We start from the raw sequence: 24,818 nt of genomic DNA, 5'->3' as shown, positions 1-24,818 counted from the left end.
CTCTCTCCGCCCCACTTCTTCCACTCGCACTTCAGTTGGGCAAAACTTGGTATGCAGAAAAATGACAGTTCTTTGGCAGGACAAGGCCCCCCAAACACACAAATAAACAAAATGGGAACTTTAACCCATCCCACCCACAAACCTCATCCACAAAAATGTTATCCGAGTAACTGTGTCTTTCACATTCCATAAATATTGTTAACTTCTTAAACCTGCACCTTCTTCTTTGTACACATATTGCCACATTATATAAAAAAGGTCAAACACATCACAAATGTTACTATTTTAAATCTGCTCTTTGCTTCAGCAAACTGTTCCTTACACCACCACTTTTCACCTCCTTGTGCACATGTGAACAAAACCGATGGCGGTTCAGACTCCCACAGGACAGTCACAAGGAGTGCTAAGGCTGCAGGAAAGGTGTTCTTTCTGTTCTGATGCTCACCCTTCTAGCATCAGTGGCAGAACCTGAAGCGCATCAAGCTGCAACACACCCTTGGTTTATTTTTGATTAAGGGAAAGAAGAGAACAGGGATAAACTGTCAAGAAAAGAAAAAGAAAAGAAGCAGGGGGAGTAAGAAGGGAGGGAGGGAAGGAGCCTAACATGTGAGGGCTTTGCTGTCCTGCCAGCGCCATGAAGCATCAAGCTCCAGTGGCAAAGAATTCCAAGTTCTCAAGATCTTGAAGACTCTGGAGGTCGGCGATCCTGATTGTACTGCTTTACTAGCTTAGGAGAGGAGCCCTACCCAAGGTCATAAAGTAGACCTGACTGCTCCCACCAGAAAACACGGAGGCAAAGAACACTTTTCATTGCATTCAGATAGAATTTAAGTCTTCAGGACCTTTCGCACATAAACATATCATCCAGGTGACTGGTTTCCACAGACCGGATCTCTGTGGCCTTCCTGGACCGTCCTATTGTTTGGCTGGATCAGATATATGCCACACATATTAGCATCCCTCCCCAGTGCAGGACCAAGGCCTTGATGACCCTTCTGTTTGTGCTCCCCAAACCCTTCATCTTCACAGCATACAAGAAGCTCCATGCCATCCACTGGAGAGGAGGATGATCGCATGAGGTTTGATTCTACACTGGATGTGTGTTGGTAAATAAACGTCATAGACTGATTCTGAGTCCACATCTACAAAATGGAATCCTGCTCAGGACCCAGAGATCACTTTCAACCACTAAGCTTCCTCAATAGTGAGATCTACCAGCATTGCCTTGTGAACCAGCTCTCCAAACAATGTAAAGGCCATGAATTTGTGCTACAGCTTAGAGGTGCCTACACAGAGACTTCCACATAACTCTTCAAAGCAATCACCAGAAATTTGATTTTTTTCATATTTTACAACTTTAAAGTGTGAACATCATTCCCAATCTCCTATTGATGCTAACTTTGCTTCTTCTCAACTTCTGGATTCCCAGGAAGTAGTATTTCTTAACCAGAACATAGCAGACACCTAAGTTATCCTTTTTACCAGACCTGTCACCAAGACATTCAAGCCCTCAGGCACATCCACTCGCTGAAAGCATTTTGTGTTGACCAGAGAACACCCCTTCCCTTGGCCCCTTCTGTCCAGCTGCATCGGCCACTTTCTATGCCCACTGGCAAAGGTACTCCTCATGGGGCAGCACACAGGATCTGAGCTATGCCGCTTGTATTCATGCATCACAGGGTGTCACTCTGTGGCCTGGTAGTGGTGAAGATCACATTGACCACCATGCCTTTCCAGGTAGGATCCTGCCCATGGCTTCTGATCTCAGTTCATCATAGGAAAACCCCACCACAGAAGTCACTGCTGTCCCATTAGATGGAGGAATCTGAGGTAATCTGAGGTCTATAAAAGGTGTAAAGGAGGAGGAAGACTTGTGTTTCTGGAGTCTGGGGCACGATCGGAGTGCCCTCCTTGGATGGTGTCGTGGCTAGTTTGCTTTCCACATCCTCATGGGTGATTGTGGTTTCCATGGACTCTGTTCCACCACCACCCTCCTCCCATGCCTGCTCAAATTCAGAGATGCTGCTCCCTGGTGTCCCCTGGCCCTGAGATGGATTCCTTGGGCCTGTCCTGCTCCACTTCATCAGCCCCCTCTTTGTTGTCTGAACCCTTCTATCACTTTACAAGGTGGCCACACATCTAACACTGCACAGAGCTCTTCGACCAGCATAGTCAGATCTACTTCAAAAGCAGGCTCAAGAAGTCTAAACAGTTTTTTTTTTATCCTTGGGGTTTTTACCTCCTGTGTTTTTGAGGTTCAAGATGGAGAGACCTCTGATTAGCCAATGATCTTTCTCTGTCCTACTTGGCTATTTTGCTGCTCACTGACCTGAAGTGCAGAATCTCTACTGACAGAACAGGGCAAGGAGATGTTCTCACAGGAGCCCTGAGGGCTGGGTCAGCAGGCTTGCAGTGGGGCTTGGGCTGGAGCGGAGTGAGATAACCAGGCTTGCTCCACTCCTGCTGCAGTGGAAGGTGCGGGGCAGCCTCCTGTGGTCTTGGAGAAACAAGGCTGGCTTTGGAGCAGCGGCTGCTTGTAGTCTTTTTCTTTCTCTATCTCTCTCCTCTCTTCTTTGCACCTTCTCTCCAGATGCCTCTTCCTGTTCTCTCCTTTGCTGCTCTCATATCATCTGCCTCTTAGCCTCTTGGTCTCTCTTGTTGCTCCTGCTGCTGCTCGAGGCACTTCTGCATTCCTGCTCCTGGAGCTGTCGCTCCTACAGCAGCTGCTGTCTCCACAGACTCCTTGTTCACCCGCTGCCATTGCAGAGTGGCTCCCTGGGCACTCTGACAATGGAGGCTGGCTCTCCTTCCTCCTCACTCCTGCTGTAGTCATACTCAGCTTCATCTTTCTCTCTTCTCTTCATTTTGGTCTGATCTATATGGCCCTTAGGCTGGATGTGAACTTGCCTTTCATTTTGCTGATCCCTTTTAAAAGGGTGATTCAAAGGCTGCTCTGTAGATGGTGTAATTCTTCACCAGGCACCCTTCTGTAAAACTAGAAAACTTCTTTGACCACTTTTTGGACCTCGGCCTAGGAGGAGGGTTTCTGGAATTAGAAACTGCTCTCACAGGGATGGGGAGCACCTTCTGCCATCTCAGTGACTGTCATCCACAACAAAGGTCCTTTCTGTGGTCCTAGGTAGCATCTGGGTTCTGGTCACAGACAACGACCTCAGACACTCAAGGTGAGGGTATAAACATACTTCTCTGGTTAACCGCCCTGTCCAACTGAGTGCTCATACCAAGGCCGATGAGTTTTACCTCTGTGTTTTCTGTCAGCAACACATTCTGGCCCTTAATGTCCCAGGAAATCACATGAAAATCCAGTTCCCTTGGGATTTCTCTGCGGATGCCCGTGATCTAATCCTTTTCCAGCACATTCTCTGCTGTGTTGTTCAGGTCTGTTGAGAATGTTTCTTCAGCATATTTATGTCCAGTCTGAGTCTTTCCTTTCTATCCTCAGCGATGTCCATAACTTTGACAGCTGCCCTCTGGTCCATTTTAACACATGTAGCCTTGTAGATTTGTCCATCGTCCCCATTCCCGACCACTTGCCTGAGCCTGGAAATCCTGGCGGGGTCCCGCAGCATCGAAAGGGCCATGTCCTCCAGGCTCTTGGGGGTGAGAGCTGACTCTCTTCCTGTACTTCCACCAGGCTTGGCTGCCGAGGGTCTGGAGCCTCGAGACTTGAGGATTATTTTTAAAATACATAGGTTGTTACAGGGACCTAAGTTCCACTCTAAACAGTCAAATGTCAGCTGTCAAGCAAATGAGATCTGATGAGACCCCATTAGACAGGAAAACTACCATCTACTTTATATTATTTTTGTAAGCAATATAGAGTATGTATACAAACTAGAGTGTATAAAAGAGAATTTTTAATCCTTTCATATTAAAACATTTAACTGTTTGGCCCAATGGAAGAAGATACAATATTTTTTTCTTTTAGGGAGTGAAGGGAGGGCAGGGATAAGGAGCACCAGGATCTGTCATGTAAAGGTACAAGATCCCAAGGATGGATGTAACTGTACAGTATACTTAAAAAGTACCAATAAATTCAATGGAAAAAAAAAAACTTTTTTCTTTTTTTGGTGGTGGTGTTACACTAGGACCTTAACATTGAGTTATGTTCCCACCCCTTTTATTTTTTATTTTGAGACAAAATTTCACGAAGTTGCCCATGTGGGCCTTGAGCTTGTGATCCTCCTGCCTCAGCCTCCCAAGTGCTGGTATTACAGGTGTTTGCCACTTCACCTGTACATATATTTGGTGTTGACATAAACAGAGATAATTCTTTAGACATTTTCAATAAGGAAAAAAATCAACTCTCGATTTTCCATGTGGTTATGATCAATCAATACATCCAAGGACAGAGATGGATAGATTTCCATACATATATAAGCAGATTTCTATATATACACAAGTAGATTTCCATGTATAGTACATAGATTTCAGTGACCTTCTATATATTTAGAAATCTGAAATAATCTACTATAAATGCTAGAGTATTCTCAGAGATGGGATAATTGGGATGCTCTGGGGAATCATGCTTTACAACTGTGTGCTGTTCACTGTACTCTACAAGCAGTATGTGTCACCCCTGCTCCGATTGTGACAGGCCCAATAATGATATTATTTAAAAATTTTGATAGCCTTTTCAAAAATAGTATTATAGAACAATCAAATCAGAGTATACGATCTTATTGATAATGTGCTATCTTAAGGTGCCTTTATTTCCCTTTAGCTTCAGAGCTCGATGTTGTTTTGTTTAAGAGGAGACAAAGTTCATTTGGGCAATTTATTTATAGCCTTCAAACTTAGAAGGACTCCTACCTAGACATATGTTGCCTAAACACAAATTGATTTAGATGAAGCAAAATATCTTTGTATTGAACAGACTAGTTTCTGACCACCCAGCTCATTCTTTATTTAGGAATAATGCATTCAAAAGTTTTGAAAGTCTGGGCATGGTGGTACAAGTAATTCCAGCTACTCAGGTGGCAGAGGCAGAAGGATCACACATCTGAGGCCAACCTGGGCAACTTAGGAGACCCTGTCTCAAAATAAAATAAAAAGAGCTGAGAATGAGCTTAGTAGTAGATCACTTGCCTGGCATGTGCAAGACCTTGGGTTTCAGTCCCCAGCATCCCCCACAACCACCTCCCTCACACACAAAAAAATCTCTTCAAATAGAAATAAATGAGCTGGGCTAATCCTAAGAAATTAGGTACTGGGGCTTGTACCAAATTATGCTGTGCTAAAGGTATTTCATTGACAATAGTAGATAGGTGTCTTCTTCTGGAGTGATGCTTACTTACTTAAATAAAGATTATAAAGGCTATATGTCTCCACTCATGCAAAGAATTGCTCAGTGGAGTATAATTTACTGTCAGCCCACAAATCTGGAAGATACAGGAACTACAACTTGCCATTGAATACAGATAAAAAAGAAATAGTTTGTGTCATCATGTGCTTTAATGCCACATTGTTAAGTACATTACTCACTTTTTCCTATGTCTTTCATGCTTTGGCAGGCTGCTCTTTTCTGCCTCTCTCAGCAGGTGACCTGAGGAGTCACACAGTATGTACCAGAACCCTTTATTAGGAAACCTGTGGTACAGTTTGGAGGTGGTAGCAAAGCTCTGGAGTCCAACAATTTGGGCTTCACTCTGTCTCCACCGTTGGGCTTGGGACAGTAAAACTGAATACTCAGGACATAAGATTCTTCATCTGCTACGCAAGATAAAGCCTCCTCCCAGTTATTGTGAGGATTAAATGAGGCAACATAGGAGCAGTGCTACTTTGCAGATGAACCATGTCTTTTTCTCTCCCTGATGCATTTTGTATATAGTGCCAAAAACACCATTTTGGAGATGCTTTTGTCATCTGCCTGACAGGCATCCTATGCCTTGCCTATTAACTACAAAATGGATAAAAAACAAACAACACACACACACACACACACACACACACACACACACCACTAGTGAATGGTCCTCTACTGGCCCCAGTCGGTTTCCCAAACACTCCTTATCCTATGATTTGCCGTCACTCTTATTGAACAAGGGACTTCTCCTCCCTTGTTCCGCCCTTCACCCACCTGTTGGAATTCTAACTAAATTTCAAGGTGCAGATTGAATCTAGCCTTTTCTGTGAAACCTTAATGATTCAATAGTTCCCACCCGTGTTTCCTACCTCTGAACTGAACAGATTGCCTATAGCGGGCTTTCTCAACTTTGCCTTGCTGCTGTGCCCATGACTGAATGTATTCAAGATGATACACACTTCTGTGGGTGGGCAGAAATGACACTTTTACAGCATAAATTAATGTGATGTGGGTTTTAATAATTCTTGGGATACACACTATTTTTCATATCCTAGTAAGATCTCACTGAATGATATTATAGAGAGTCTCTGGTTTGTGTTATTTCACTTAAGAAATGAAAAAGATGGGCTAGGGATTCAGCTCAGTGGTTCTGCCACCTGCCTTGCAAGCGCAAGGACCCGAGTTGGATCTCCGGTACCAAAAAGAAATAAAAAAGAAAAATCATGGGTAAACTTGGGAATTTTATAATTAGCAACAAATTTCCTGTAACAAATCTCACAATGACAATGACATTATTCCATGGCTTGAGAACCACTAGCTTATATTTCTAATAGGACTTTTAATATACAGGCAGTTTTCATGGGATTGTGTTAAAAACAGCTTTAAAGGTTCATCTGTAGTTGGATATTGCAGGACTTCAAAATTTGTTTTCCCATAAGCAGTAAAATAAAATATGGCTAGGTGCTCAGACACGTCACACAAACATTCTGTTCATGATATAACTGGAATACAGTGCTAAAAGCACCTCTGTATGGTGGCACTTGAACATAGCTAGAGCACTGGCAACACTAAGGAGTGTCACTGTCTGATTCACTCGGGAGTGAAGAAAAAAGGGGGTGTGTGAGTGTATGTGTGGGCTTGTGTGCAAGTGTGTACATGACGGGGATAAGCAGAACGAGGCGGTAAATCTCAGGGAGGGGAAGGCAGAGGATCAGGAGGAAGAAAAGCAGGGTAGGCAAAAAGGAGGGAGTAAGTGGGGCTATCACTATTAATGTGTTATAGGTGATACTGGCTTAGATTGTTACATGTTCAATTCTTGTCTTTCCAGTTAAAACGAAAATTTATTGAGCACAGGTAAAGTGTTATATACTATTTTATATTCCTCTCAACCACTTACATATAATAGAGCTTTGTACCCAACAGCTACCAATGTGTCAAGTGATTAGTAGCATATTATATCCCATATCGGTCCCTGGAAAGCCACCCTAGCGCATTTTCACTGTTTAAAGAAGCTACAATGTTGTCTTCCTCTATACAGCTAATGCTTGTTTTTGTTGTCATTCTTCAAGGAAACTAATTTCTTAGCATAATTGCTTTTAATGCATAGTTCATTTTATTTTGACCTTCATAATTTATCTGCTCATTAAATGATGACAGATGGTATTCGAGTACCGTCACGATAAACAGTACAAAGTGTTTGAGTACAAAATGAAAAAAGATTCCTAATACTTTAGAATTTTTATGTATTCATTGCTTAGGATTTTTGCAACAAAGTACCTCAAACTGGATAGCTTAGAAAACAGAATCTGATTGTCCACTGTTTTGAAGGCTACTGTCTAAAATCAAAGGCATATTCTGTGCAGGGCTTAAGGGAGAATCCTTCCCTGTCTTTTCCAGTATCTCACGTTGGCCTGGAGCGCTTTGTGTTTCATGACTTTTATAGGTACCACTGTAGTCACATTGCTGTCTCCCTCTTATGTCTTCGTATCATCTTTCTTCTCTGTGTGTCCAACAAAAATTTCTAAGTAATCATTAAATAATTTCAAAGGATGTTTAGTAATATTTTGGGGACCTTCCATTGTTTTCAATATGAGACTGATGTGGGTTTGCAGCTGACCATGTGAAAGAAATGGAACTTCTTTATTTTAAAATGTTTTTTTTGTGTGGCACAGGAAAGAGCTGAAATTGCCTGAATTTCTTGCCAGTAAGATAAATCTGTATTTGGCATATGTACTAGTCAAATCTATTCTAGGTCTGCTACATTCTCAACCTATAGATTTTTATATTTTTATTTTAAAAACAATGTAGACTACAGCACATTTACTCAAAGTGGGTCAGTCAAATAAAAAGGGGAAAGAAAGAAAATGGTGGGAGCTGAAAAAATGGAAATAACCCATTTGGAGGAAGGCATACATACCAAGTAACAATATATCTTCGTCCTAACAAATCAAATCATGGCCGGAGATTTGGCTCAATGGTTCTGCTACCTGCTTTGCAAGTTCAAGAGTCCAAGTTTGATTCCTAGTACAAAAAAAAAAAATCAAATCATGAACTTTAAATATATTTTTCTACTTTCTAGATTTATTTTTAGTTGTTAAAATTCTGCATCATTCAATTTTCTCCATCTATCACATGCTTGCCCTAGTACTTTTTCATTTTCAATGTTTCAATTTATGTTTACTGAATATTACCATGGAACTCTGCCACAGAATTTTTGAACTTAAGAATAACTTGACAAAAATGAATAAAAAGTGATCTGAATAAAGCCCAACAGAAAGTGAACTATGAAGATAGATTATAAGGAGAAACAAGATATCCAAAATATCAGGAAGAATTTATTCATTAGAGTCTTATGTTGACTTAAGAGTTTGGAATTTCTACTTTATCAATTATCAGAGATAGTGATGCATTTCTAAAGATTTCCAAGGAATAAAAAAGTTATTATTTATGAAGCATTACTGTACTAGAACTTGAAGTGAGTGAATAAAAGAGGGTTTATTGCCTATTCCTTAATATAAGGTTGCAATTCAAATTTTCGAGTTAAACATACATATTTTGATATCATGTCATGCATGATCATGGATTATTATTAATGAAACATAAATGATAGAGCATCTGCTTTAGATATGAATGTGGTAGGCACTAACACTGTTTGAAAATAACTGTTATTCCTCATTTACTTGTATATTTTGTCTTATATGACTAATTGGAAACAATGAGGCTGAAACATTTATAGTGACCCTCAAGTTATGACTGGTTTGACATACAAACTGGGTTACAACTGGAATTTTAGTTTTAACTTACAAACAAAATCTTGCGTTAACGACCCGAATGCTGGCTGCTTGAGCTTCCAGATGGTCTCAGATTCAGATTTAATCCTTAAAGATTTCTGGAAGGAACATTACAATATCCTTCTCTGTGTGGAGTTAATTGAGAAATCCTGGGCCAATGTCTCTCTAAGGAAATCTCCTAAGAAAAAGGCTGTGAAGGCTGTGTAGAAGGGCCTGAGCCTTCAACAGACCAACTTGAGTTACAAACAGCCCTTGGGAATAAAGTGAGTTCATAAGTCAAGGGTCCACAGTAATTGTCAAACTCCCCCTCTTTCCTTGGTGAGGATATCATCATCATCTGCTCTAGGAGTCTGGCCACCTCAGTGTCCCCCATCAACAAACAGAGCCCTGGCAGACTATGGTGAGTTTCTTAGCTTGAGCTGCTATACCAAAATACCACAGCCTGCTGAACAGAAATTTGTTTTTCTCGCAGTTTTGAAACTGAAAGTTCAAGGTCAGGATCAGGTTCTAGTGAGGGTTGTCTTCCTGGCTTGTGCACACAAGGCCTATGCTTGGTGATTGTGCAAAAGGGATAAGGAGAACATGCTGTCTAGAGTCTCATTTTATAAAGACACTAATCTCACAATCCCCCTCATAACCTCTCCTAAACCTCATTACCTCCTGCTACAGTTTAGATTTAAAAAAAAAGTCTCCCACAGGCCTCATGTGATAATAGGCAGGGTTTTTGGAAGGTGATTTGACTCATGGGGCAACATAGCTGAATTCCTCTTCGAAGTCTGGACAGAAGAGGTGGGTCACTGGGGGCTGGGATTAAAACTTTAAGCCTTCTTCTCTGCCTTGGGAACTAAACTGTTACAACATCACACTTTCCTTATGCAGAACTTCATAAGAAATTTTTAAGTTTGTGAAAATAATAATATCACATCATCAAAAGCAATTTTTTTGCTGTTTCTATCCTGAGGGGTAGACAGTAAAATTAGCCAGCTTTTATAAATACTAAGAAATTGGAGGTCTGTTGCAACATGAAATTCATATTTGCTTATCTGGAATCTCTTCTTGGGTATGGCCCAGGAGTCTAATCTTATTTATGGTTTTTTTTTTGTTTGTTTGTTTGTTTTTGCGGTACCAGAAATCAAACTCAGGACCTTGTGCTTGTGAGGCAGGCACGGTGCCACTGAGCTAAATCTCTGGCCCACACAGGATTCTAATCTTAAGAAATCCTGCCTGTGGATATTTAGAATGACTTGGAAATTCATCATTCAAACATAAGTACACAGATTTCAAAGCTTTTATCATCACAAGTGTTCTGCAAGATTTTCATGTACAGGTCCTTTATAAAGTTGAAAGATGGACTACTTTAACTGTGTATTAATAAAATATAATAATTCATATATTGGTAGCGTAATTAACACATGGAAACATCCTATATTAACAGCTGTTGCTGTGAGCAAGGGCAGATTTCTCTTTTTTTTTTTTTTTTGGTACCGGGGATTGAATTCAGGTCCTTGTGCTTGCAAGGCAGGCCACCGAACCACTGAGCTAAATCCCTGGCCCGGCGGGCAGATGTTCTTTAGCAGAGCTACATATTCTATCTGCATGTCATGGTCTAATGACAGAAATCTTACTAGTGAATACATACAGAAAAAAAAATACATACAGATATTTAGTGCAACAGCTGTGCAGTGGTGTTACTTACATGTATGACCTCAAGTACAATCCATCATGTACCACACTTAAATACCACAAAAGGTAATAACTCAAAAGAACAAAGTCACTCATGAAAGGTAACACAGCAGAAAAAAAAGCAGCTTTGGAGTTCCATGGTTCTGGATTTCAGTCTCCAGCTAGTTCTGTGACCAGATGATGTAGTTCACTGGTAGAGTGTTTACTTAGTATACACAGGGCCCTGAGTTCAATCTCCAGTCTCTCTAAGACATTTATGCCTACCTCACTGAACTATTGTGAGAAACAAAAGTTACCTCGTATGTAGATTTACTATATTGCAAATATTAAGCTTCAATGAGAATTTAATGAACAGAATATTTAGAGATTATTATAACTAACCATTTACAAGAACCTACCCAATACCTAATAACATACTATCAAATCTTTTTGCATACTATGTACCAGACTTGCAACAAATATTTCACATTGATTATTTTAGACATTATTATTTAGTTCCAATCTACAGCTGAAGAAATAGAGGCTTAGTAAAGTTAAAGTTCCATGTGAGCTAGGGCTAGATCTTAAAAAACAGAGACCACGCTTTCAAATCATTATAGAATTCTGAAGAGACTCTAGGATAGCTACTTCTGAGGGTGGCTCTAATGTCATCGTTCTCTTCCACAGTGTACTGTGACTTCCGTGTTGGGTTTGTGTGTACCTGTGACATTAAGATAAAATCTGTTCTACAGCTCTACTTAAGACCCAACAAGATGCACAGAGCTGGGTTGACAGACATTGTACAAATTTATTGGTTACACATACCAAATCCACTTGCTAGGAATGCCACTGAGGTAAATTCCCCTTCACATAATATTAAAGGAAAATGATGAGTAAACCATTTACATCTTTATCCTTCAGTGAGTTCTCTTCATGATCAGTGACTGTCACCAAAAGATGTGCCTATGAAGACAATGTGTGAATTCAGCTCATGCCCCCTTATCTAGGAGTTGAAGAATCATTTTATGCCAGGAAGCTATGGGTCAAAAGTGAGAAGGCAGGCATGGAAGGAACATGGCTATAATCCCAGCACTCAGGAGGCAGAGACAGGAGGACCATGAGTTTCAGTTTATCTTAGGCAACTCAGTGACTTAGTGAGAACCTGTCCTAAAGAAAAAGAAAAAGTTGAAGGCTGGGTATTCATATCTATAGGCTAGTGAGGTATCACACTGACCTCTTCAAGGACTCATCTGCTGCAGTTTTTATTTCAACACTGAAAGTGTTGAATTGGCTGTAGGTTTACTGACTGGAGGTTCATTTCAGGATGTAAGATATGCAGCCTCAGAACCTGAGGACCTTGGCATCTCTGGACACTACAGTGGGTGGGAATCTGATTGCTCCAGGCTGGAGGCATCTGCCTTGGAGCCGACCCCAATAATCTGTAATAAGCTGTAATAAAACTGGAGGACTGGTGTGATTTTTATCCTGTGGTATAGTTTGGACTTCAGGGCTGTGCACAGGGGTTCAACAGCATTTAAAAGTCAGATGAGCTAGTGCACATGCCTGTAATCCCAGCACTTGGGAGGCTGAGGCAGGAGGATTGCTGTGAGTTCGAGACCAGCCTGGGCTACACAGTGAGTTCTAGGTCAGTCTCAACTACATGGTGAGACCCTGTCTCAAAAAATCAAAATAAATAAATAAAACTCAGTAAGATATACTGCCACAAATTTTAATTGTTCCAGCTGCAGCTGCATCAGAAATTTCATCAATCCAATTTTTGATGAATGGAGTTTCACAGTTATTGTGAATGCTGAGGACAATGCGGCTTGCTGGAAGAAAGAGCAAAAGAGCCATGGTCTTTCCGAAACAGTTGGAATCTCTTCGGAAATGAGATATACACAGGGGAATATCTAGGTGCTACAAAGCATCGTGTGATCATGCTAAATGAGTTGGCCTCAGCACAGTTCCTAAGGAGACCCAGGGTAATAACCCACAGACATCCTGCAGCACCTGTGACACCTTCTAAGACCAGACCTACAAAGGGTCCTTTTAGACAAGGGTATAGCCACATTTTCCTGGCATGGAGTCCACTGCAAAATGTATTTTTTTCATCAATCAGATTTAGAGCAAGAAGAAAGCAAAACAGAGGAGCTCAACCCCATACAATAAGGAAGTCTGAAAAATAAGGCTTGTTACCATGAAGCCCTTGGCAGGCACAAGCTTGGCAGAGTACCAGGAGAGCTTCTTTTACTATAGCTAACATTTGCCTTTCTCTGTCACAGGCACTGAGTCCTGGTAACTGGAAACCCCTGCAGCGTCCACAGAAGATGGTCAGCCCTGCTTTTGGCTCTATGCCCAGTCCTCTTCTGAAGTCTTGGTGGGAGTCAGAGTGGGGCCTCAAACAGCACAATAGGACTGGGTTTATTTACGAAAAAGCAGAAGATAATGGTTTTTGATTTTCAGACACGTAGAGTTTGACATATCTGGAACCAAACAGATAAGAATTACACAATTGACTGAAAGTGTTAGAAGTGAGAGAGGGAATCAAGCTGGAAGAATCAGGCTTGTGGAAGCTATTTGTGAAGCCACCATTCGGAAAGAGACTGGACAGGGAGAGGAAGCCTAGAAGGCCGGGAGGGCACAAAGTTTCTACCCCTGAGGGAAGAAAAAAAATCTTTAAAATATGGATAGCGAGAGGCAGCAAGACATTAAGTTTGTAAGGAAGATTAAATTCTAGCCTTTAAGAACCAAAATAATAGATGGCACAGGAATAAAGAGAGGAGGGTTTGAAGGAGATGGAAAGCTGTTACTGACCCCAGGAATTCCTATGATAACAGAATAAGGAGACAGAAGCACCTTGGCACAGGCTTTATTCTTATGCTTGATCACAAAGGGGAAAGCCCACAGGGGACAGAAATCCCATGCTGAACCAAACAAACAACAGAAGTGAACAGCTTTTACACTGTAGGCAAGAGTATGTTTTTCTTGACGCCTTTACATGTAGTAGAGTTTCAGTTGCGCCTGTGATCCACTTTATTGTGCCTCGTGACATGTGTGTCTCATTACCACCTTGAGTCTCTATCTTGGGATGTGATTTTCACTACGCTAATGAAGTAATTTAAGGTACAGTTTATTTTGGTTTGGTCCTTGTCACCTGGAATCTGGAACTTGCCCCTCATCATTTGGGAAAGTTCCTAATGGGTTTTGGAGTAGGGCAAATCACTCTCCTGCCTCCGTTAATTTTAATGACCTTGGTAGGGGTCTTCTTGTTTTTTGCTCTGCCTTCTTGATCTCGGTTAGTCTTTGAAGGCTGAGCTGACTTCCCATCCTTCCAACTCCTGGTGTATTATCTTAATTGTATAGCCTTGGAGACTCCACTTTTTAGCTCCTAATTTTCTGGTATGTCTGTTAACCCCACCGGTCCGAGGGCTAGACTAGCTGAATGAAAAGGAAAGAGATGCTGAGAAAAGGTCATAAAATTTTAAAGAGTATGTCAAAGGAAGCGCTCACACCTCTGCCTCAGTATGGAATGATGAAATCGGATGGTAAGGACAGGAAGAAAATAGGGTCACATTTAATACTCAGGAGGAAAGCCAGGAAGAACAAAGAGCAGGCGCTCAACCCACGGTGGGTCCTTCGTGGTCAGTACTTCGCACCTGTGTCCTAGCCTGGGCTTGTTCTGCGCAGCTGTGAGGCCTGGGCGGTGGTACAGGCTGCATACTGGCAGATGGTCGCACGGAAGAAAGGTTCGGGAGAGGAAGACCGGGAGACCTGGAGAGCGCGCACTCTCTTCCCTCCAGGGACGAACTCCGCGTCAACGTTACCTAGCATTGCCTCGCTTTCTACAAGTCCAGACCGCAGCTCGCGCTGACAGCGGGGCACCAGAGCCCAGCGCCGCGGCTTCGTCCTATTCTTCGTGACTCGTCCTGACCTTGTGGACCCCGGTTCGGGCTTGGGGTGGGCGTCCTCAGCCCTTGCTTTGCCTGGCGAGGACTTAACCTCCCAACCCCTAAGTCCACTCTCCAGCTCACCTGGACCCCCTTTCTTGAGTGGCAGACATCCGCGTCAGGAGGTGGCGCTGGGCTACTAGGCAGTCAGGGTGAGCGTAGCAGGCCGCGCCCGGCAGCGGCCCCGGAAGTGACGCTTGCTCGCGCACGCCAGGGGCCAGTGCAGTGGGCGCCGGAAGACGGAAGTCCCGCCTACTCTTGACGGCGGAAGTCCAGTTTAAGCTCTCCACGGCTCCGCGTGCTGCCCAGCGCCGGCATGGCCCACTACAACTTTAAAAAGATCACGGTGGTACCGTCCGCCAAGGTAGGGGACTTTGGGTGGGCCTCCCTACCTCTCGCTCTTACCACCTGTCGCTCTTCTGTCTTGGGAACACCCAGGTCTGTAATCCTGGGGTTGGGAGAGAGGGTCACCAATCCCTTCCTTGCTGGGCCTCACTTCTTTGACCGCGTTCCCTCGTGATTATGGACCCCCAGGGACCAGCCCCACCGTTGGAGAGCGAGCCTCCTACCCCGAAGACCAGGGGCCCTTCGAGACCAAAGGCCCCTTGAGAGTAAATGAGCCTTCAGGGGCCGCCGAGGGGACTAGGTGGAGAGGTGGGCGGTGGCGATCCAGAGGTGCGGGGGAGGAAGCCTTCCGGGGTGGGCAATGAGCCCAGGCCCCAGTCTTCGATTCTGAGTTCAGTGTAGCCCCCAGTTTTCTCTGGAAGTCTTGGCTTGTTGCTGTCGCGAACCTTTCTTTTTTCTTTTTTTGTGTTTTGAGACAGGGTCTCACTATGTAGTTGAGACTGACCTGGAACTCACTGTGTAGCCCAGGCTGGTCTCCAACTCCCAGCGATCCTCCTGCCTCAGCCTCCCGAATGCTGGGATTACAGGCGTGCGCCAACACGCCTGGATTAACAAATTTTTAATTTTTAAGACGTTCTCTTTTACTGTTGGATTTGGGAAACCTAGCTGTTTTCAGTAAACATGACCAGGCTAAATTTACGTAGTGTTATTCAGTGTAGCAAGAGACTGCAAAAAAAAAAATGTTTAGTGTAGGGATTGTTAATGAGTCGGTTATGTATGTGGAGATCATTCGAGGAAGGGGTGTTGCAATTAATAGGTGAAAACATATGGGAAACACAAATCCTAGGAGCCCAGAACAGTAGACTCAGTTCAGAGAAGAAATTGTTCTTTACCTGACTTGCCCGATGTGACTATTTTCAGCGTCTTCCTTTCATCCCTCAAATCCCAACAATGGAATTAACTTGTACCAGAAGGCTTTGTCAAGAGCTAGTATTTTAACATTCCTAATATACAGAATTGTTTTATCAATTCCTCTCAGTCTTTTCTCACTTCCTGTTCTGACAATCATTCGTGCGGGTCTGACTACATTGTATTATTTGCAAGGAAATCATTTATAGGAATCGCATCTTGGTTATATTTTTTACCTCATTATGTTTTCTCAGCCCTCAAGTTTGTTGAATGGCTTTGTACAGTTACTGTTTTATATTAGTGCAGTGTTTATTTTTTGTTTTCTTACATGGGTTCTATTTTTCTGGAGAACAGATGAGTTATGTCTAAAAGCTAGGTGACAGTAATCTTTTGGTGTGTTTAAGTTTTAAAAAAAATCGCCTCTGGAAAATACAGGATTCCATTCAGTATAGAAACTATAGGATGGTGTTGGAATTGCCCATAGTGGGATGGGTGAGACTCCTACGGAGACTGAAGAGAAAACAACAGAAAGACAGGCCTATCTGTGTCTGAGTAGTTGCACAAAGTAACGGTGGCCAAGAGCAGGGGACTGGTGTCTTGTGTATCTTGAAGGTCCAGGCCGAAAGGGCAGTTCCCCAGGTCGGGAAGGGCCAAGATCTGGTGCTAGGATTTTTAGACATATGGATAGACAGAAGAAAATGACAAGGTCCACCACAGAAGACCTAGAGACTCCTTGAAGACTGGACACTTGTAGAAGATGACTGACTGGATCAGAGAGGGTGGCTGGTGTTTTGTGGAAGAACAGCAATAGCAAGGGCAGCCTTACGGATCATTCGCCTCGCAGAGACCTGGGTTTGGGCACCGAATGTTCAGTTGATTTAAGATCTCCATATTATTGATAGAGGCAGAAAGATTTACTAATATGACAAACATAGCAGCATGTCAGGGGTTTGAAGTAGGGAGAACTTTGCCCTCCCCGGAGAGGTAGGGTGGCAGCTTTGAAGCCTGGGGTAGGGGACTGAACTTGGGTCAGTAAGTAGTGTTTTATCTTGTACAGTTTTGTATTCACAGTACCCATAAGATAAAGTACCCACCTTTTGGGAAGTCATTTCCTAGAGAAATAAGTGGAAGCACTTATAACCACACTAGAAATGTGAGATTTTTTTTTTTTTTTTTCTTGAGATAGGGTCTCACTATGTAGTTGAGACTGACCTGGAACTCACTGTGTAGCTCAGGCTGGTCTTGAACTCGCAGCGATCCTCCTGTCTCAGCCTCCCCAGTGCTGGGATTACAGGTGTGTGCCACCACGCCCAGCTCTGAAATAGGAGAATTATTATAATGGAAGTATATACAGTTGACCTTCGGTTAGCTGTGGATTCCACACTGGTGGATTCAACCAACAGCATTTCAAAAATACTTTTTAAAAAATTGTGTCTGTATTGAACATGTATGCTTTTTCTTACTAATCTAAGCATACAATGTAGCAACTATATATAACATTTACATTGTATTTAGTGTTACAAGTAATCTACAGATGATTTAAAGTATATGAGAGAGAGTAAGTATAGGTTCTACAGTACTGTGCCATTTCATGTAAGGAAATGGAGCATCTTGAGATTTTGGTTTTGTTGAGGAAGATTCCTAGATCCAGCCCTACACAAATGCCAAGGGATGATGGTGCATGAACTTGGGAGACTAGTTGATTGGTGAGTGAATGATTTAGGGGAAACTTTATGAAGTAGGTAACTTTTGAATGGACTCCTTAACTATGCAAATGAAGACTATTTCCAGGTGAGTAGAGGTCTTGTGTAGTCAGAGGTATGAACCCTTTTGCCCTTCGTAATACTTGACAGATGCATTGTGATCATCTGTTACATTCTCTGTCATTGGATTCTGAGCTCTTTGATGAAATGGACGTGGTCATTATATTCCTATCATCCTTTGTAAGAAATGGTCAGTATTGTTCAATTAATCTGTGTTCAAGGGAAAAATCAAATAATTGTACATGGCTAGGTACATGGAAATGAAAAATAATGGGAATAAAGAGGATGCAGCTACTGCACTGTTAATTTATGTAGTTAACTTTTGTATCCTCAGTCATCTTACATATATAGGAAATTATAAACAATGAGCTTTAGTTTTGCTATTTTGTGTATGTTTAAAGTTGAAGCTCTGTATGTTGAAATTAATTGCAAGATTGTTTCTTTTCAGTATTTTTTCTGATTTATGGTTGAATTGTCTAAAGCTTCAAATATTCTTAGATATTCAAAAGTTAAAGTAACATCAAGAAAGCATGGAGTAAAATTTATTTCAGCAGCCATTTGGTGTTTCTAAAAGGCCGTAAAGATGAACAAAATTGTATATGAAAGACTGGGTTAGAAAAAGTAAATGTTTATAGTTTAAAATATGTAATACTGATAGATGTTGTTTTTAAGATTTCAAACAAATGGGTGAAAAATAGATGTTTGAATTGTGTTTTATTTTCTTTTATTGCAGGACTTTATTGATCTGACATTGTCAAAGACCCAACGAAAGACTCCAACCGTTATTCATAAACACTATCAAATTCACCGCATTAGACATTTTTACATGAGAAAAGTCAAATTTACTCAGCAAAATTACCATGACAGACTCTCACAGATTCTAACAGATTTTCCCAAATTGGATGTAAGTGACTCTTGGGGACATGGATGGTTATGGAAATGTGAGCCATGGGAGAATTAGTGTTTAGCCAGTTTGCTATACTCATTTGATGGAAGAAACATTTTTATTGTCACAGTTTACTCAGTATCAAAGCTGGGAACAGAATCTGAATTTTTGAATCCTTGAAATTCCCCATTTGCTCCAACCAAACCCCATCTAAAGAGTCCAGAATTATCTTTCCAGGCTTACTTTGTAAGTTCTAGGCTTCAGGGACCAATCCAAACGAGATGGAAACTGGATTATGAACTCTGAAGCTCAGGAGTCTTTCATGCCTCACCAGCTCCTCTAGACTTTGTTCCTCCCTTTTTCTGAGGCATCTTTCTCTCTGGGCTCAACTAGGGCCTTTGGCCTAATTACCAGTACTGTTCGTGATCTTTCTGCTTTATCAGCAGTACTGCTGGTTTTCTTCACTGGCAAGATAGCATTGAGAGGTGTGACACCTGTTAAGCCAAAAAGGCCAACTACCTTGCCCTGCAGCATATTGCTTGTTTAGCTGTAGAGACATAAGAGTGAAATCGCTTTTCAGAGCCTGTAAACAAAGTCTTATGAGGTTGAAGTTGTGAAGGATGTGGGAATTGATACAGTTCCAGAGCCAAAATTGGCCATTGCCCCAAAATGGTCCCTGAAAATAAATGAGGTAGGAAAAAAACTTTTATATAGCAACTCTTTTTATATTTAAAAAAAAGTAACAATAGGCTGGGCGTGGTGGCGCATGCCTGTAATCCCACGGGAGGCTAAGGCAGGAGGATTACTGTGTGTTTGAGACCAGCCTGGGCTACATAGTGAGTTCCAGGTCAGTCTCAACTACATAGTGAAACCCTGTCTCAAAAAACCAAAAAAAAAAAAAAAAGGTAACAATGGCTTTAAAAAATATAAAAGCAGTATTTAAAATCCAAAGTAAAAACTTAGGCTAGAACCTCTGAGAGGTTTTGACTTGCCTTTTAGAAGGTGCATGGCCTATGGCGTAGGTGAGGGTAAGAGACCATTAGGTCAGTGCAGTAATTGAGAAAGATCATGGTGACTTAGACAGCTATGATAGTGGTAAGAATGTTTAGCAGTGATTGGCTTCAACATCATTAGAAAAAAGCTCACAGACAAGATTATAATGTTGAGGCTGGGCATAGTGGCGAACACCTGTAATCCCAGCATTCGGGAGGCTGGGGCAGGAGGATTGCAGTGAGTTCAAGGCGAGCCTGGGTGACATAGTGAGTTCCAGGTCAGTCTCAACTACATAGTGAGACCCTGTCTCAAAATAAGGAAAAAAAAAGAATGTAATGTTGAGAAAAAACTAGAGGACTTTGAGGTTCTCCACCTCAAATCGCAGAGCTGCCATTTACCAAGCTAGGGAAGGCAAGAGGGAGGAGTGGCTGAGACAAGGAGAGAGGGCGAGGGTCCACTGTGTATATACTGCTGTGATATGTGTGTGAGACTCTTGAGTAGAAATGCCAAAGCTCGCGAGAGGTCTGCCTGGAAATACAGAAACAGAAACAGTGTAGGTGATGTACGGGGTCTCCTTGAGATCATAGGATCTTAGAGTGAGCACAGGAAGAAGAGCGCACTAGGGGCCTGAATGTGTGGAGCTGGGCTGTGACCACCGTTGGTCAGTCCAGTTTGAAGTGGCTTTTACGGAGGGAGCCGAAAATGCTTCAAGTAGGATGAGTAGCCAGCTGCCCAGCACTGCTAAGAGATGTAGAAGAAATCAGGATTGGCAATTGGGAAGTTACTGGTGAGCTTGATGAGCTCACAGAATTTGGGAGCCGGGCAAAGAAATGGGGTAGGAGGTGGAAAGATGGTGGGGTCAAGGGAGTTGTAAATTTTTAAAAGAAATACCTGAGAAGTAATGTGTGCAGCCTGAGGGAAATGGTCACCCAGAGGAAAGAATTTCGAGAATGGTGTTCCAGAGTCGTAGGAGAGGGAGGGCTGGCTTGGCTGGGTCTCAAGAGACCTTTGTCACTGCAGTGGGATGGAAATTAGAGTAAATGGAAAGTATCTTTGGTGCCACCTGCCTATTGTTATTGTTTCCTTGTAGAGCTAATTCAGCAGGGTCATTGTCCAGGGAGGGAACTGGGGACAAGAAGCTGCAGGTTTGGAAGAAGAACAAGAACTCATTTCTCCATGTTTCATTTACTGTTGGACCAGAATGACTGCTGTACATTTTTTATCTGTTTGTTATAGGATATCCATCCATTTTATGCTGATTTGATGAATATTCTCTATGATAAGGATCATTACAAGTTGGCTCTAGGACAAATAAATATTGCAAAAAATTTAGTGGACAAGTAAGGTATTTTCTTACTATAGTATCTTTTAAGTTAGTGTCAGTAGTGGAACAAAAACTTACATGTTTTTTATTTTTGAAGTGTTGCTAAAGATTACGTGCGGCTAATGAAGTACGGCGATTCTCTCTACCGCTGCAAGCAGCTGAAACGGGCTGCCCTTGGGCGGATGTGCACTATTATCAAGAGACAGAAGCAGAGTTTGGAGTATTTGGAACAAGGTACTTGTTATACATTAGCAAAAATTGTTTTTAATGTGTTACTATTAAGATAGTGGGTCCTTGTTGAGGAATTACTCTTAAGGTTCCTGTCCCCCCACCACATACTGGGGACCGAACTTGGGTCCTTGTGCTTGTGAGGCAGGCGGCAGAACCACTGAACTAAATCCCCGGCCCTAATATGTGTGTTTTTAACATTGGATAGATAAAACACAGACATGAATCTTGGGAAGATGCTGCAAAATATACAAAAATAAGGTGATTAATTGAGAAGAGCTCCTGTCTTCGTGATCAGATGAGCCTTCTGCTGCCGTAGCCTTTGCACATCTGTGTCCCGCTTTTCAGCTTTCCAGGACAGACCCATTCTGAATGGTCTCGTGATGTGTCGGTTTACATTTTCCATCCTCGGATTCCTTATTTCCACCTTATACGTGTCTGTCACCCAAAGTAAAGTCTCAGATCAAGCACAGAAAGTCCCAAATGGCTACGCCGGGGAGCAACAATGGCAAAATCCTGAAATAACTATGTAAATCTCAGTCCTGTTGTAAATGATGATATTTGAATATTAGTGGATGCGTCTGCTACGCAAAAGCACATCGGTGTTAGGTTTTATGGAAAGTTTTCCTACAGGCGTGGAGCCAAGGAGATGTGCTGAAGATCTGGAATAATAGGGTAAAATTGAGAGCCCAGAGTATGGGTCTGAAGTGCTTAAGATTTCAGGGAAAACAATCAGTGTTGGAGATGGTGAGCACCACCATCCAGGAAAAGGAATAGAGGACTAAGTGAGTCATAGTGATCTCAGACTAGAAGAAATAGTCGATGCCCAGATGAGAGGTGAAAGCATGCCACGTTTTATTAGAACGGGAGCGCGAAGTGTGGGATTTTTCTACCTTGGTCTTTAGTTCAAGCATGCTGTATTGGGTAATGGGCTTAAAGGCTCTTGATGGAGTGAGGCTTTAGCTTTGACAGAGCTAAATTTCTTTCTTTTGGGGGGGGTTATAAATAGTGATTTTTCCCCCCAATTTACTTCACTTTATTTTTTGTTTGTTTGTTTCACATTTTAAAAATTATTTTATCCCATTCCTCCCGTCAGGCCACCTCCCCTCCCTGGGTACAAAAACTTTGTTTCCATTCTTTTCTTTTTTTTTTTTTTTTTTTTTTTGGTGCCGGGGATTGAACTCGGTCCCTGTGCTTGCAAGGCAGGCGGGGACACACTGAAGTAATTCCTGGGTTTTCCTTGTTTTCACTTGACAAACCCTTAGCCACCTTATCAGAAGAAGGAAAGACATGACTCAAATCCATGCAGTTAAGAATGAAACGGGAGAAATCACAATAGACCCTGCAGAGATGTGGAAAGTCATCAGTACCTACTTTAAGAACCTATATTCTTTTTTGGGGGCCGGGGGGTGAGACAGGGTCTCAGTATGTAGTTGAGACTGACCTGGAACTCACTGTGTAGCCCAGGCTGATCTCGAACTCACAGCGATCCTCCTGCCTCAGCCTTCTAAGTGCTGGGATTACAGGTGTGCACCACCGCACCCGGCATAAGAACCTGTATTCTAATAAGAGAAAATACAGAAGAAATGGACAGATTTTTAGATACCTATGAATTACCAGAACTGAATCAAGAAGATACAGAAATTATAAATAAACCAATATCAACCAAAGAAATTGAATATCTGATTAAAAAACTACCAACAAAGGAGCCAGGGATTTAGCTCGGTGCTGCTGCCTGCCCTCTCAAGCTCAAGGTCCTAAGTTCGATCCTCAGTACCAAAAAAAACCAAACCAAAACAAAACAAAACAAAAAACTATCAACAAAGAAAAGCCCTGGCCCTGATGGATTTCACTGCTGAATTCTAAGAGAAATTTAGAGAAGACCTAATGCTGCTACTCTTCAGACTCTTAATGAAACTAAAAGGGAAACAACACTCCCAAGATACCAAAACGAGAGAATGATCCAACCAAAAAGGAGAATTTACAGGCCAGTCTCCCTAACGAACACAGGGCTACATTTCTGAGCAGTAAATAGATTGAGCTTTTGGGGGTCCCACATCTTAATGGTCACTTCCCAGCCCGTGCCATGCTCCACTCACCTTACCTGAGACAAAGCACTCCAGTGAGGCCTTGGGTACCATAACTTCCCCTTTTGTTAAAAAAAAAAAAAAAAATTGATAGCTTTACATATTGATATATTCATTCTCTAAAAATGCTTTAATTTAATAGGACCATTTCTGATTTAATGTATTAGAGTTTGAGAGAAAAAATAAGATTTATGCACATGCGTGCTGTGAAAATGCTTTCCTACAGATCTCTTGGATCTTCAATAGCCCAGGTCTTGGGTGTCACTTGGAGCTATGTTAGTGTTACAAATGAGGCAGTTAATACACATAGCCTGTACTGTAGCAAGAAGATTGCAGCATGTGGGCTTCAGTGTACACTGTTGTTCAAATAATGAGGATTATCTGTTTCAAGAAAATGTTAGATTTTGAGTTTGGTAATTTTTTAATCAATTTAAACTTTCTGTAGTGCGTCAGCATTTGTCCCGCTTGCCAACCATTGATCCAAATACAAGGACTCTGCTTTTGTGTGGGTACCCAAATGTTGGGAAATCCAGCTTCATCAACAAGGTAGGTCTGGTTAGTACTATAAAGCAGATGATCTAACGGGTTAAAGTACTACTCTTTTCTCATTCTGTGGGACAGGATGCATTTGATAATATTTCTCTACTAGTAGTAGTCCTTTACTAAGCATTACCCTAGGTCTTGGGCGTACTTAGGTTCCTGTCAGGGAGCCTTAACTTACTGTCTAAACCTAGATTATATTGTATTACAGAATCCATCACTTTTGATTCTTGTATGCACCCTATAATTTGTAAAGAATTTGAGATATTTAAGTACATTTTTGTTCACAAGTGGAGAGCTTCGCGTGGGTGCATCGTGTCAGCGTATTCTGGAAGTGGTCATGCCATGGGGCTTTGTCTGCCAGGTGACTTCCTCCATGAGACAACACTCACTGAGCTAGAGTCTCCCAGTCCGCAGTTACTTCTTGGGTGGTTTGTCACTTTGGTTGCTGGGTCACCTTTCACTGAAACTGGGTCCATTGTAGTGCTGAGTTGCTGAGTCTCTTGAGAGAATTTATTAACAAGTGTAACATTTAAGTAACTTAGTAGTTTGATACTTTAGGACAATTTAACTGACCTTGAGGGATCTGAAAAAAAGTGGAAAGAGCATTTAAAATAATACAATTGGCAACATTCAGGTGCCAAAAAGAAAATGTGTTAATTCTCTTAGGGTTTATAATTTACTGCCTGGAACACTTAAGCTTTGCAACGGTTTATAGGTTTTACTTTGTCACAAACTGCACTGATAGAGTGACAGGCAAAACTCATCAGGGTTTTAGCTGAAGTTTCGATGTCTTGTCAGCATGTCTGAAACCTACTTTGACCGGCCATTGCTCCGGGAGCTAATGTAGTGACTACTGTCTACATGTCTTTTTAAATTATAATGTTTAATTATAAACAAAATGAAAAATTCAGTTCTTCACTCACATGAACCACGTTGTAAACGTTCATTAGCTATGTGTCAGGTGGGCCCTGTCTAGATGGCACAGATGCTGAGCATTTCCGTCGTCAGAGTGCT

The 24,818-nt window shown here is 42.0% G+C and overlaps 1 protein-coding gene and 2 pseudogenes across 1 annotated transcript in view; 1 reads left to right on the top strand and 2 right to left on the bottom strand.

Moving 5' to 3' along the window:
* Window positions 1–574: 574 nt before the first annotated feature.
* LOC104856378 lies at window positions 575–1,727 on the bottom strand (annotated as a pseudogene).
* Window positions 1,518–15,044, bottom strand: LOC104856379 (annotated as a pseudogene).
* Gtpbp4 (GTP binding protein 4) overlaps window positions 14,940–24,818 on the top strand; it is a 27,380-nt gene continuing 17,501 nt past the window's right edge. Inside the window, exons 1-5 of the mRNA XM_010615739.3 lie at window positions 14,940–15,090; window positions 18,477–18,647; window positions 20,859–20,962; window positions 21,044–21,180; window positions 23,707–23,807. Coding sequence (XP_010614041.1) covers window positions 15,043–15,090; window positions 18,477–18,647; window positions 20,859–20,962; window positions 21,044–21,180; window positions 23,707–23,807 — 561 coding nt within the window. The 5' untranslated portion in view covers window positions 14,940–15,042. The remainder of the gene's footprint in view (window positions 15,091–18,476; window positions 18,648–20,858; window positions 20,963–21,043; window positions 21,181–23,706; window positions 23,808–24,818) is intronic.

This window comes from Fukomys damarensis, unplaced genomic scaffold (assembly GCF_012274545.1).
Source record: "Fukomys damarensis isolate Sample0158 unplaced genomic scaffold, DMR_v1.0_HiC HiC_scaffold_10, whole genome shotgun sequence".
NCBI lineage: Eukaryota > Metazoa > Chordata > Mammalia > Rodentia > Bathyergidae > Fukomys > Fukomys damarensis.
Note: the sequence above shows the minus strand (reverse complement) of the source record. Positions and strands in the feature narration are given on the sequence as shown.